Raw genomic sequence first — 11654 nt, 5'->3', positions numbered from 1 at the left:
GAAATGAGGATGGGCTGATAATGGGGACCTGAAAGTGTGTCTGGCCTGTCTTGACCTGGAGGCAGGTGTGTCTCCAGAGGAGTTCAAGCAAAGTTGATCTGTCTGGCTCTATGGCAGGGGAGTGGTGTCTTGCAGCATGGCCCACATTGTCTGGTCCTTTTGAGCTGCTGTGGGTGATATTTGGCATGCTTGGTATTGATTCCTCGGCTCTCACCTGCGATCTCTAGGTTCTAAGCTGTGGTGTCATTCTGAGCCAGGGTCCCTGGGGTCTTGGTTCAGCTTTGGGCCTTTGGGTTCTGCTTACCAGTGAGGGTGGATTGGCAGAGCAGGAGGAATGGCAGAGTCGTGTGGGAGAGGCACTGAAGGGGCAATGTGGCCGCAACTGAACAGGAGCATGCTGGGTGCTACATCTTTATTGGGGGGGGGGTCACTGGGAGGACGGATGGGGCGGGGAGGGAGCACGTGGCAGGAGGGATTTAGGGAGGTGCCACACGGTCATGCTCTCACTCTCGATAGTGTGCCCAGTGTTGGATGACTTCATAGAGCTGGTCACCTGGAGACAGTGTGTTCTGCACGTCCCGGTGTCCTTTGACTTCATAGTTGGATCTCAGGAAGCCCCGAGCCACACCACATTCCAGAAGATTCAAGGCAGCACGGATGGCCCGCTTTGGGGGTACCCGATCTGCAAGGGGAGGGGCAAGTTCCAGAAGGTTAGACTGGGCCTCATATGAAGAGCAGGGAGGTGAGGGCTTGGTTAACTGCCCTCGGCCTCAGTTTCCTCCTTCATGGAAAGAAAATCAGGCACCTACCTATAGGGCTGTGGGAAAGAAAATAGTTAACTTTCAATACACCAGGAAAGGGACCCTTAGCAAGCATTGCCTGTTAGCATTATTGCTTGGCCATGACCCTCCGCTGCTCCCAGGCCCCAGGGTCTGGCCCACACAAATAGCTGTCATCTATGAAACATGTTTTAGGTGCTTTAGGAATTAACTGGTTGATTGGAGACAGTCCCTTTCCCAGGCTGGCCTGGAACTCCCTGTGTAGCTGAGAAGGATCAGCTTGAACTGATTTTGGCATTGTTCCCTAGTGCTGGGATTAAGGTGTGCACCACCCCATGCGGTCTGTGTGGTGCTTGAGGTTTGATCCAGGGCCTTGTGCATGGTAGGCAGGCACTTTACCTATCGAGCTGCAGCTGCAGCCCTGTTTTTTATTTTTTTTTGAGACAGGATCTCACTATATGGTCCAGGCTGACGTCAAACTCACAACCCTTTTGTTTCCACCTGAGGAATGCTGGGATTGCACTTGCCCCTTCCCGCCCTTAATTTAGTACTGATCAACTACTCCCAGCATTGGGTCAAAATGGCCCCCTTATCCAAAGAGAAAGACGAGGTCATGAGCATATGGGCGGCGGAGCCTGTGATCCCTCCTCCCAACACCATCCCCAGCCCAGGACACCGGGTGCTTACTCATGTAGTTGCCCATGAAGGTGATGCCGATAGATATGGGGTTCCAGGTGGGCCCTGTGTGGTCACCCTTGATGTTCCAGCCTCGGCCTTCATACACGTGACCATCCTCTCCAATGAGAAAGCTGTGAAGGAGGGGTGGAGCTTAATAAGGGTAGGAGGAACTTCTTTTCAATATCCTTTATTATTTTCTACAGTATTAAGGCCACTGCACCCATTTATTGCACCCCTCTTCCTTGCCAAGCACAGCTATGCAAATCCTTTTCCCCTCATCTTTGTAGCAACTGGTAAGTTGCCGCCCCCATTTTATGTAGAATCAGGGAGGTAGAGTTAGCATCCACAGTAACACAGAAATCCCACTGTTACCTTCACTGTAAACCCAGTTGTGTGGATAAGGTGGGAATTCACTGTTTCCCCCAAGCCTGTGAACTACCCTCCTCCCCTCTCAAGCTTCAGGTTGGTACTGCTGCCTTTCCACAGCCTCAGCTGACAACCAGAGACCCAGAAAGCCACTTACTGGTACAAAGTCACAGGCTCAGAGGTCCTGCCTCTCAGAAGTCTGCCCCTGGCCAGTGAGATGGCTCATCCAGGACAGGCCCTTTGCCAAGCTTAGCCACTGAGTTCTGCAGGTTCCCCTCTGACCTCGACACCGACTCATACCATGTGCTCACCCCAGCCAAATAAAAAGTATAGAAGAGTTTCCAAAGAAGTTTGTTCTTGGTCCAGCCTGCCTTGGCTGTCGGGGTCCTCAGGCATCAGGATCGTGGACTCAAGGGTGCAGGCTGCATCTGCCTCTTTGGAGGTGTCCAATTTGTGAATTACACTCACTGACCAAGTCTCAGTGGAGACCCCACCCACTCCAGGGCACCTTGGAGTTAGGTCAGCAGCCTGGAGTTGGATGGTGGAGGACTCGGCCTCTGAGGAGCTGATGAAGCACAGGGTGCTGGAGTCCCAGCCCCTGCCTGCCATCTAGGAGGCCAGCTCACAGCCTGCCTTAGAGGAGATGGGATGAAGATGGGGATATTGGGACCCAGGGAGCCCCGACAAGGTGCCAGCCTTTATCAGAGATTCTCTTATAGAAGAGTAGGAGACACTTGAGTGTGTGTGAGGCAGAGCCTGTCTTCTGCACAGGGACAAATGCCCTGTCACTTTTGCGAGACTCAGATCCACCAGCAGCAGGGGTAGAAGTGAGCCATTGGCTGACTCCTGCATCCCCTCTGCATTGTGACGCCCTAACCATATCCGAAGCACCGGCCTTGGGTGGAGGCACTGATTGTACAGGGATGCCTGTAACCCTCAGCCACCATCGTGGCATGGGCTCTGTGGCTATGGTGCTTGCAGAAGGCCCGGGTTTGGTTCCCAGGACCCACATGGTGGCTTACAACCTGTACCCTAACTTCTAGGGGATCCAGTGCCCTTTCCTGACCTCTGAGGGCTCTTGCACACACGGTACACAGACTTATACTCAGGTAAGTCTTACACACATACCCACGGCCCTCAGAACAAAACAACCCAACCCTCCATTTACAGGCAAGGAAACTGATTTTGCGTCTCCCCAAGGCTGTGGCCCCGGTTCAGTCTTCCCTAGTTTCCACTTCAAACCTGGGAATGGGATTTCTGTGTTACCGTGGATGCTAACTCTACCTCTCTGATTCTACGTAAAATGGGGGCGGCAACTCACCAGTTGCTACAAAGATGAGGGAAAAAGGATTTGCATAGCTGTGCTTGGCAAGGAAGAGGGGTGCAATAAATGGGTGCAGCGGCCTTAATATTGTAGAAAATAACAAAGATGTTGGAGCCTTAGAATGGTTAAAATCTCTGGTGGAGAGGCCTGGGGACCCCCGCCAGGCCTCGGACCCTCTGCTGTTTGGCAGAGCAGTTGGGTGGGCTGGGAGCCAGCATTTCCAGTAAATTCTGCAGGTGATTTAACTCTTAGCTTACTTAGCCTTGGAGTCACAGGGTTCAGATGCTCCTTTTGGAAACAGGCCCAGGTATGGCAGCCTATAACACCATAAAGAAGCAGGTGCAGCATATGGGTGTGTCCCCCAGGGGCCCATCCAAGCAGACCCAAGCTCTCTCCTGATGAGCCCGAGGGAACCGGTCTTTTCGGGAATCTCCTAGTACTTGTCTCTGTGCCGCTCCCCCACCCCAGCTTCCCTCTGTCTCCTCTCCACATCAAAGCCACAGGAAGCCAGCCCTGCCTACCCTGCCCTCCCCGCTTCTGGAGATAGGATCTTATCCTGCAGCCCAGGCTGGCCTTGAACTCACAGAAATCCTCTTAGCCTCCCAACTGCTGGGACTACAGGCATCTCTAGCATGCCTAGCACAGCTAGCCTGTTTTTCTCTCTGTTAAAATGTGTGTGAGAGTGTGTGTGTGTGAGTGTGTGTGTGAGAGAGAGAGAGGGAGAGAGAGAGAGAGAGAGAGAGAGAGAGAGAGAGAGAGAGAGAGAGAGAGAGAGAGAGAGAGCGCGACATAGTCCATCAGTGGATCAGTGGTGGCCGAGTCAGTTCTCGCCTCCCCAGGTTAGAACTCAGGCTGTTGGGCTTGCTGGCAAGTGCCTTTACTTGCTGAGCCATCTAGAAGTCCTTTTTCTGTGGATTCTGTTTCCACCCTGAACTCATCTTTTTCTGTCATTATGCACACAGTGATACGTTCCTAGCAAAGTCCCCATCTGGGACTCTGGCACACGGAAGACATTTGCCCATAGATCTGGGGCCATGTGCTAGCTGGTTTGCCGGGTGTTTGGTGTTAGGAGCCACAACCCCTTCCTTTGGCCTTTGCACAAGTGGAAGCTGAGCCCAGGGCAACTGTTTCCCTGTGGAGCCCCTTGGGTCTCAGGCACCAACTATGCCCACTGATGCCATGGCTTGGTGCAAGGCTCAGTCAGCCTGGCGTTGTCCTGCAAGGTCTGGGCCGTTAGGAAAGGATTTCCTTATGAGAGTATGGGGGGCGGGGGGGGGGGGGCTTGGTGTGTGTGAAGCAAAGCCTGTCTCCTCCCACAGGGAGGACAGTCCTGGCACTCAAGGGAGACACCAGACCCAGCACCGGAAGGGTTGGAACAGTGAGGTTGGCTTCCTCCCGCCCACTCTGTACTCACTTGTAGGCCACGTCGCACCAGCCCAGTGTGCTCATGTGGTAATGCTGCACATTGCGTGCCTGCTGTTCACAGGAGGCGGGGCTGGTGCAGATGCTGCCTGCTGTGTGTGAGATCACCACGTAGCGAACTGGGTGCTTCAGGCTCTGGGAGCACTCGGATGGCCGGGCCTTCCACTCGCTGCGGGGCACGTTGGAAGTGCAGGAGGTTCCAAGGCCCACAAGAGCGAGGAGAGTCCAGGCAAACAGCGTGGAGGACATGGTGGACGTGGTGGACATGGCTTCCAGGGCTGTGTGCAGTCAGGCCCTGGGCGGGAGTTTTATACTCTGGGGCAGGGTGGTGAGGTGAAGGGCTTGCCTCATATCTGGGCGGGACTTACCATAGAGGACCCCAGATTTAGCTTCCTCCTTTGACAAGGGTAGCGCAGCGATGTGGCCTTTGCTCAGAGTGTGGAATAGGTGGTGGTGGTGGGCGTGGGGGACAGAAGCTTCCTTATCAGGAAGTCACAAAGGACCGGGGCATCTGTCTTTGGAGTTTTCCGGAATTTCCAAGGCTTGGCTCTCAGCCCAGCCTTGTGTAGCCCTCAGGAGGGCTTTGTGTAACTTTCCAGGAAGTTGCACAGGCAAGAGGCCCAGGGCTTTGGCAAGGACTTCCTTCCTGCAGGTGGGGCATAACAAAAGCACCTTTAAAAATGTACGTACACACGCATGTATACATTTACCTTTGACCGAGTCTCATGTAGCTTGAAGTCACCATTTAGCCAAAGATGACCTTGAACTGAAATTACAGGTGTTCATGGCCACCGCGCCTGGCTGCAGATCCCCTTGGGTCCGAGTCTGAAGATGCCCAGCCCTACAGGGTAAGAGGCTAAGTAGTGGGGGCCCCTTCACAGCTGAGGAGGATGGGCTGGGGATGGGAAGTTGCTTCCTGAGGCTTGGCGTCCAATCAGTCAGAGCCACGCTCCCTGCACCCGAACCCCAGCTGCTTCCTACCGTGTGAGCCCATACCAATGACTTAACCTCTCTGGGCCTGTTTGTCCAACTCCAATATGGAGGTCACAGCAAACTTCTGACCCCCAGAGTTGGTCAGGAATTGTGTGAATGGACCAGGTTTGGACCTTGGATGTCAGGCACATAGTGTCGAGAGTGTCCCTACCACTCACTCAGGTCAGCTCCTGTCTGTGGTGTGGTTACATGGGTGACCACAGCAGTTCTGTTCTGGAGAGAAGGGACTCTGAATACAGTCACAGTGGCTTCTTTCTGGTGTCACGGAGAGCTTTCCTGGGGCTTCTGTCCTGCCTGGGCTCCTGCTCCCATGCCTCTCCACAGCACACAGGGGAATCAGGGCAGACCGATGGCCTTCCTGTCCTCTTTGCTTCCACTTCAAATGATTTTGGGTAGTCATCCCATGGAGCCTCTCATTCTCCAGGGATCTTTCTTTTCTTCAATAAATCTATGTTTGCTTTGGAAATAGTAAATAAATAATAAATACTTCTTGTCATGCTGCAGATGGAACTCAGGGCCTGAACATGGAAGGTAAGCACTCCACCACTGAGCCACCCAGCCCCTCACTGGGGGATTCTAGGCAGGGGCTCTACCACTGAGCCACACTCTAGCCCCTCACTGGGGGATTCTAGGCAGGGACTCCACCACTGAGCCACACCCCAGCCCCTCACTGGGGGATTCTAGGCAGGGGCTCTACCACTGAGCCACACCCCAGCCCCTCACTGGGGGACTCTAGGCAGGGGCTCTACCACTGAGCCACACCCCAGCCCCTCACTGGGGGATTCTAGGCAGGGGCTCTACCACTGAGCCACACCCCAGCCCCTCACTGGGGGAGTCTAGACAGGGGCTCTACCACTGAGTCACACCCCAGCCCCTCACTAGGGGATTCTAGGCAGGGGCTCTACCACTGAGCCACACCCCCAGCCCCTCACTGGGGGATTCTAGGCAGGGGCTCCACCACTGAGCCACACCCCAGCCCCTCACTGGGGGATTCTAGGCAGGGGCTCTACCACTGAGCCACACCCCCAGCCCCTCACTGGGGGATTCTAGGCAGGGGCTCCACCACTGAGCCACACCCCAGCCCCTCACTGGGGGATTCTAGGCAGGGGCTCTACCACTGAGCCACACCCCAGCCCCTCACTGGGGGATTCTAGGCAGGGGCTCCACCACTGAGCCACACCCCAGCCCTCACTGGGGGACTCTAGGCAGGGGCTCTACTGTTGAGTCAGAACCCTAAGTTCTGCTTTGTAATCTTAAAGCTAAGGTTCCAAGCTCTTGATTTCTCAAAGGTTCTTCTCTTTGGCACGTCTACATGGTCCTTATGGGAACAGAGTAGGTCATGTATGTTCAGCATGTTCATGTGTAGCAAGAAGGTAAGGGTCTTGCGGGTGATGGGACACAGCTGGAAAAAGGGAAGCACATGCTGTCAGGAATGGTGAGGAATTTGGGTCTGCATAAGGGATGACTGTCAGAAAAGGCCTGATCAGATCTGAGATTTTGTCTGATAGGCCGGGTACGTGCTGGAGACTCCTGGAGAGAGAACACAGTCCAGGTGGAGGGAGGAAGTACAGGGTGGAGGGAAGAGCAGCAATAATGACAGAAGTGGTTCAGTGAGTGAGGTGATGTCAAGAGGGGCTGCCGGGATGCCTCAGTGGTTAAGAGCACACACTGCTCTGCAGAGGGCCCGGGTCTGCTCTCAGCACCCAAGTCGGGGGCTCACACTGCCCGTAACTCTAGCTCCAGGGGATCTGGTCTTAATCATTTGCACTCGTCTGTCTGTCTGTCTGTCTGTCTGTCTGTCTCTCTCACACACACACAGAGCTAACAGGAAAGAGCCACATGACTTGGTGGTGGACTGTACATCATTTCAACCCTCCAGTAACTGCTGAGTACCTCTTATGTGCTGAGCATCATCTGGGGTGCTGGGTATAAGTGGAGAGGCAACAAGAGTGATAGGCAGGTGGTACTTCCATCCTCTGGTGTGGCGGAGAAAATCTGCTTTTGTTGGACTGGCTGGTGGGCCATGCATGGGGGAGTGTCCAGGAGGCAGGAGGATGCACAGAGGCTGGACTCAGGTGAGCGGGGAAGGAAGAGAAGCGGAGGGAGCTGGTGTCCTGGGTCTCTGGGGACCTGCTTGGTGGAGCTGTGCGTTGGCACACGTGCTGAGCACTGGTGGGCTGTGCCTGGGCCTGGGGCTGGCAGAAAGGAGCCTAAATGGCACCTGAAAGGCCCTTGGGTTAGCCAGGACCCCCGCCATCTTTGAGGATCCCCTTGAGCCCAGAAGCAGAGAATCTGAACGGAGCCTCCTGTGACTTGAAGGCAGTGTGGTGCCGGGCCCACCGCAGGTGCTTCAAGGGAGCTTGCTCCTCGTGCTCGGGACCGAGGACTCGGTCCGAGGAGGTGGATAGTTGCTCTTTGTTTGAGGCAGAGTATTAATTACTGTGTAGCCCTGGATGGCCTGGACCTCACCGTGCTTAAACTATAGTGGCCTTGAACTCACAGAGATCCGCCTGCCTCTGCCTCCCAAGTGCTGGCATGAAGGGACTGTGCCTTGGTGTTCTGTTGCTTGTTTTTTGAGGCAGAATCTCAGGCAGCCCAACCTGACTGTACGTTTGCTGACTGGTTGAGGCTAACCCTGAACTCCTGATCTTTATGCCTTTGGGAGAGGAAGAGAGGGAGGGAGGGAGGGAGGGAGGGAGAGAGAGACAGAGAGACAGAGAGACAGAGACAGACAGAGACAGAGACAGAGACAGAGAGAGACAGAGAGAGAACAAAGCAGAAGGAGATCCAGGACAGTGTCCAGTGACAGAAGCTAAGGGAAGTAAACATTTCAAGAAGGAAGTAGTCATCTATGCCATAAAAGGTCCAGTCCCAAGGTCACCCTGATAACGAGTGAAGGGCAGAAAGTTAAAACCAGTTCAAACTATATTATAAATGATGCCTAGGCCAAGGGCCATATGCAACTGATAATGACTGATGAGGTCTAAATGTCAAACACAAAATAATGAGCCACCTCACACAGTTAACAGTAGACATTTGAAAAAATTTAATTAACTGTTGTGGGTTTTTTTTGGGGGTGGGGTGGGGGAGACAGAGTCTCATTATGTAGCCTTGACAAGCCTGGGTCTGGTTATGAAGATCAGGCTTGTTTCAAAGTAACTGATTAATCAATGAATTAAAACTTTTTTTTTGAAACAGGATGTCTCTATATAGCCATGGCTTTCCTGGATCTCCCTTCGTAGACAAGTTGACCTTGAACTCACAGAGATCTGCCTGCCTCTGCCTCCCAAGCGTTGGGATTAAAGGCCTGTGCACCATCACACCTGGCAATTAAACTTTTCTTTTGGTTATGTGTATGTGCCTGTTTGTGTGTATTTCTGTTTGTGGGTATGTGCGTGTGAGTGTGGATGTCGGCCAAGGTTAGAGCATTGGTCACCTGGAGCTGGAGTTACAGAAGGTTGTGAGCCACCAACTGTAGATGCTGGGACTCAAACTCAGGTCCTCTCCAAGAGAAGTCCAGACTCTTGAAATCTCTTCAGGACACAAGAATAGAAAAATTTTAATTTTTGTTTTGTTTTTATGGTTCTAGGTATTGAACCCAGAGTCTCAATTGTAATAGCCTTAACTCCAGCACTCGGGAGGCAGAGGCAGGCGGATCTCTGTGTTCAAGGCCAGCCTGGTCTCCAGAGCAAGTTCCAGGACAGTCAGGGCTACATAGAGAAACCCTGTCTCAGAAACAAAACAAAACACAAACAACCCAAACAACAACTAAACAAACAACTCACCCAAACAAACAAAGAAAAGCCAACTTAGCCCAAAGAAATGGTATATGTCTATCTATATAATCCTAGTACGTGGGAGGTGGAGATAGGATCATGGATTTAAGGACATCCACATTGACAGTTTTGAGGCCGGCCTGGACTACATGAGACCTCCCCTCTTCCTCTTTCTTAAAAAAAAAAAAAAGTACAAAAAGATACTGTTTACCTCTTTATATCCATACATTTAAGAATTGGTGACACCCTCATCTGGGGTGGGAGGAGGCTCTAACACATTCCCAGTGGAGAGAAAAACTGTCAGCAGCCTCTTGGGGAAAGCAGTGCAACGATACGTATCCAATACTCTCTTACCAAACAAGCCTCTATTCCTTAGTGTCTCTATAAATGCTCCAGTGGCGGGCATGGCAGTGTACACCTGTAACCCCAGGATGGTGAGGCTGAGTGTGGAGGACCTTGAGTTCAAAGATAACCTGGGAAAAACAGGAAGCTCTGCCTCAATAGGAAAGGAGAGAGGATTGGAGCTTGGTCCTCATGCTTACACAGCAGCATTCTTGCTAGCTCTGCTGTTTCTCCGGGCCTCATCTTTTCCTTTTTCTCTTCTTTCCTTCCCATATCCCTCTACATTTCTTCCTTTTGGACCCCCCAGTGAGGTCCTGGGGGTGTGGCTCAGTGGTGGAGCCCCTGCCTAGAATCCCCCAGTGAGGGGCTGGGGTGTGGCTCAGTGGTAGAGCCCCTGCCTAGAATTCCCCAGTGAGGGGCTGGGGTGTGGCTCAGTGGTGGAGCCCCTGCCTAGAATCCCCCAGTGAGGGGCTGGGGTGTGGCTCAGTGGTGGAGCCCCTGCCTAGAATCCCCCAGTGAGGGGCTGGGGTGTGGCTCAGTGGTGGAGCCCCTGCCTAGAATCCCCCAATGAGGGGCTGGGGTGTGGCTCAGTGGTGGAGCCCCTGCCTAGAATCCCTCAGTGAGGGGCTGGGGTGTGGCTCAGTGGGAGAGGCCCTGTTGATCATGTCCAAGGCTCTGGGTTTCATGCCTGCAGTACTAGCCTTTTGTAAATAGCACTAGAACATTTTCACATCAGATCTAGAACCACAGAAACCAGGCAATGTAGCACATGCTTGCAATCACAAACCCACAGAAGGCTCACAAGTTCAAAGTCGTCTCTGGCTGTGTAGGGAGTCTGAGGCTAGTCTGGGCTGTAAGAGACCCTGTCTCCAACAAAAACACAATGGATTTCTTCTGCTATAAACCCCAGCTCTCTCAGGAGTTGGCACAGGAGGAGGGGAGGGGAGAGCTCCTTTGGCATCAGGCACCTTTCCCAACACCTGGGAAACTGTCATGATAAGCAGTAGGTTTTCCTTCCTCTTTATTGAGAGAAGGAATTCTCTCCCTGCCCCACCCACACCATGCAGGTTCCCATGGTGTTTCTACCTGTCACCCTCAGTAACTCAGGCAACTTGACAACTTCTGTTTAAAAGGTGGTTTTTTGTTGTTTGTTTGTTTATTTATTTATTTATTTTTTTATGATGCCCTATTCCTGGTGGAGGTGAAGAATTCCTGGACACGCTAAAAATTCTGCCCGTTGGGAGATGGCTCAGTAGTTAAGAGCACTTGTTGCTCTTGCAGAGGACCCAGGTTTGGTTCCCAGCCACCCACATGGCAGCTCATAGCCATCTGCAACCCCAGTTCCAGGGGATCCAATGTCCTCAACTTCGTGGGCACCAGGCATACACCTATGTGGTGCATCTACACTCTTGCAGGCAAAACACTCATACACACTAAAACAAACAAACAAACAAACAAAAAACCCTAAGCATTTTCAGTCCAGGAATGTGGAGTCTTTGGATGAATCTGCCAGTGGTTCCTAATTCACAGCTCACAGGCTTCCTCCTGTTCAGATCCCCATTCCTCCTGTCCCACCACGGGCGCTCCGGGGGCTCCTGGGTACTCCGCTAGTCGCTCCCCTGCTCTCTTCAGACCCAGAGACCAGGGAGCTTTGGGGTTTCACCTGACCCTCTTGCTCATCCTTCAGGAAGGCGGCTTGTGCAGGTTCTGGAAAGAGGCTAACTGCTGCCTGAACAGGAACTTCTCCATGTTGGGTCTTAGGGTCCTGAGGCTGATCCAGAAGTTGGAGCAGACGTATTTCCTGGTTCTCAAGAGAATCCTTACTTTGTTAGGGAGATTCGGGTTTGAGCTGGAGGCAATGTTGATTTAAATAACATCCTGTATTATTTGCTGAGCACCTACCGTGTGTTCCACCCTCCTGTTAGAGGAACAAGGGCTCTGAACAAGAGATGTTCAGATGTTCACAGATCCTAG

The 11654-nt window shown here is 52.8% G+C and overlaps 2 protein-coding genes across 2 annotated transcripts in view; both read right to left on the bottom strand.

The window, feature by feature from the left end:
• Positions 1-413: 413 nt before the first annotated feature.
• Pglyrp1 (peptidoglycan recognition protein 1) lies at positions 414-11639 on the bottom strand. Its single transcript, XM_036183479.1, has 4 exons — positions 11583-11639; positions 4562-5215; positions 1467-1588; positions 414-682 (listed from the first exon to the last, which is right to left on the bottom strand). Exons 2-4 carry the CDS (start codon positions 4834-4836, stop codon positions 504-506), a joined length of 576 nt encoding a protein of 191 aa, XP_036039372.1. The 5' UTR covers positions 4837-5215; positions 11583-11639; the 3' UTR covers positions 414-503.
• Positions 11018-11654, bottom strand: part of LOC118581271 (zinc-alpha-2-glycoprotein-like) — a 38100-nt gene continuing 37463 nt past the window's right edge. The window contains exon 5 of the mRNA XM_036183329.1: positions 11018-11650. Coding sequence (XP_036039222.1) covers positions 11634-11650 — 17 coding nt within the window. The 3' untranslated portion in view covers positions 11018-11633. The remainder of the gene's footprint in view (positions 11651-11654) is intronic.

The sequence above is a fragment of the Onychomys torridus genome, chromosome 1 (genome assembly GCF_903995425.1).
Source record: "Onychomys torridus chromosome 1, mOncTor1.1, whole genome shotgun sequence".
NCBI classification, from domain to species: Eukaryota; Metazoa; Chordata; class Mammalia; order Rodentia; family Cricetidae; genus Onychomys; species Onychomys torridus.
Note: the sequence above shows the minus strand (reverse complement) of the source record. Positions and strands in the feature narration are given on the sequence as shown.

What these genes read in the sequence shown, in the direction of transcription:
- Pglyrp1 (XM_036183479.1), bottom strand. Translation starts at nt 4,836, where the DNA reads ATGTCCACCACGTCCACCATGTCCTCCACGCTGTTTGCCTGGACTCTC. An exon ending in TGGTGCGACGTGGCCTACAA is followed by an intron (nt 1,589 to 4,561) that starts GTGAGTACAGAG and finishes CCTCCTTCACAG; the next exon opens with CTTTCTCATTGGAGAGGATG. An exon ending in CTTCATGGGCAACTACATGA is followed by an intron (nt 683 to 1,466) that starts GTAAGCACCCGG and finishes CTCCCCTTGCAG; the next exon opens with ATCGGGTACCCCCAAAGCGG.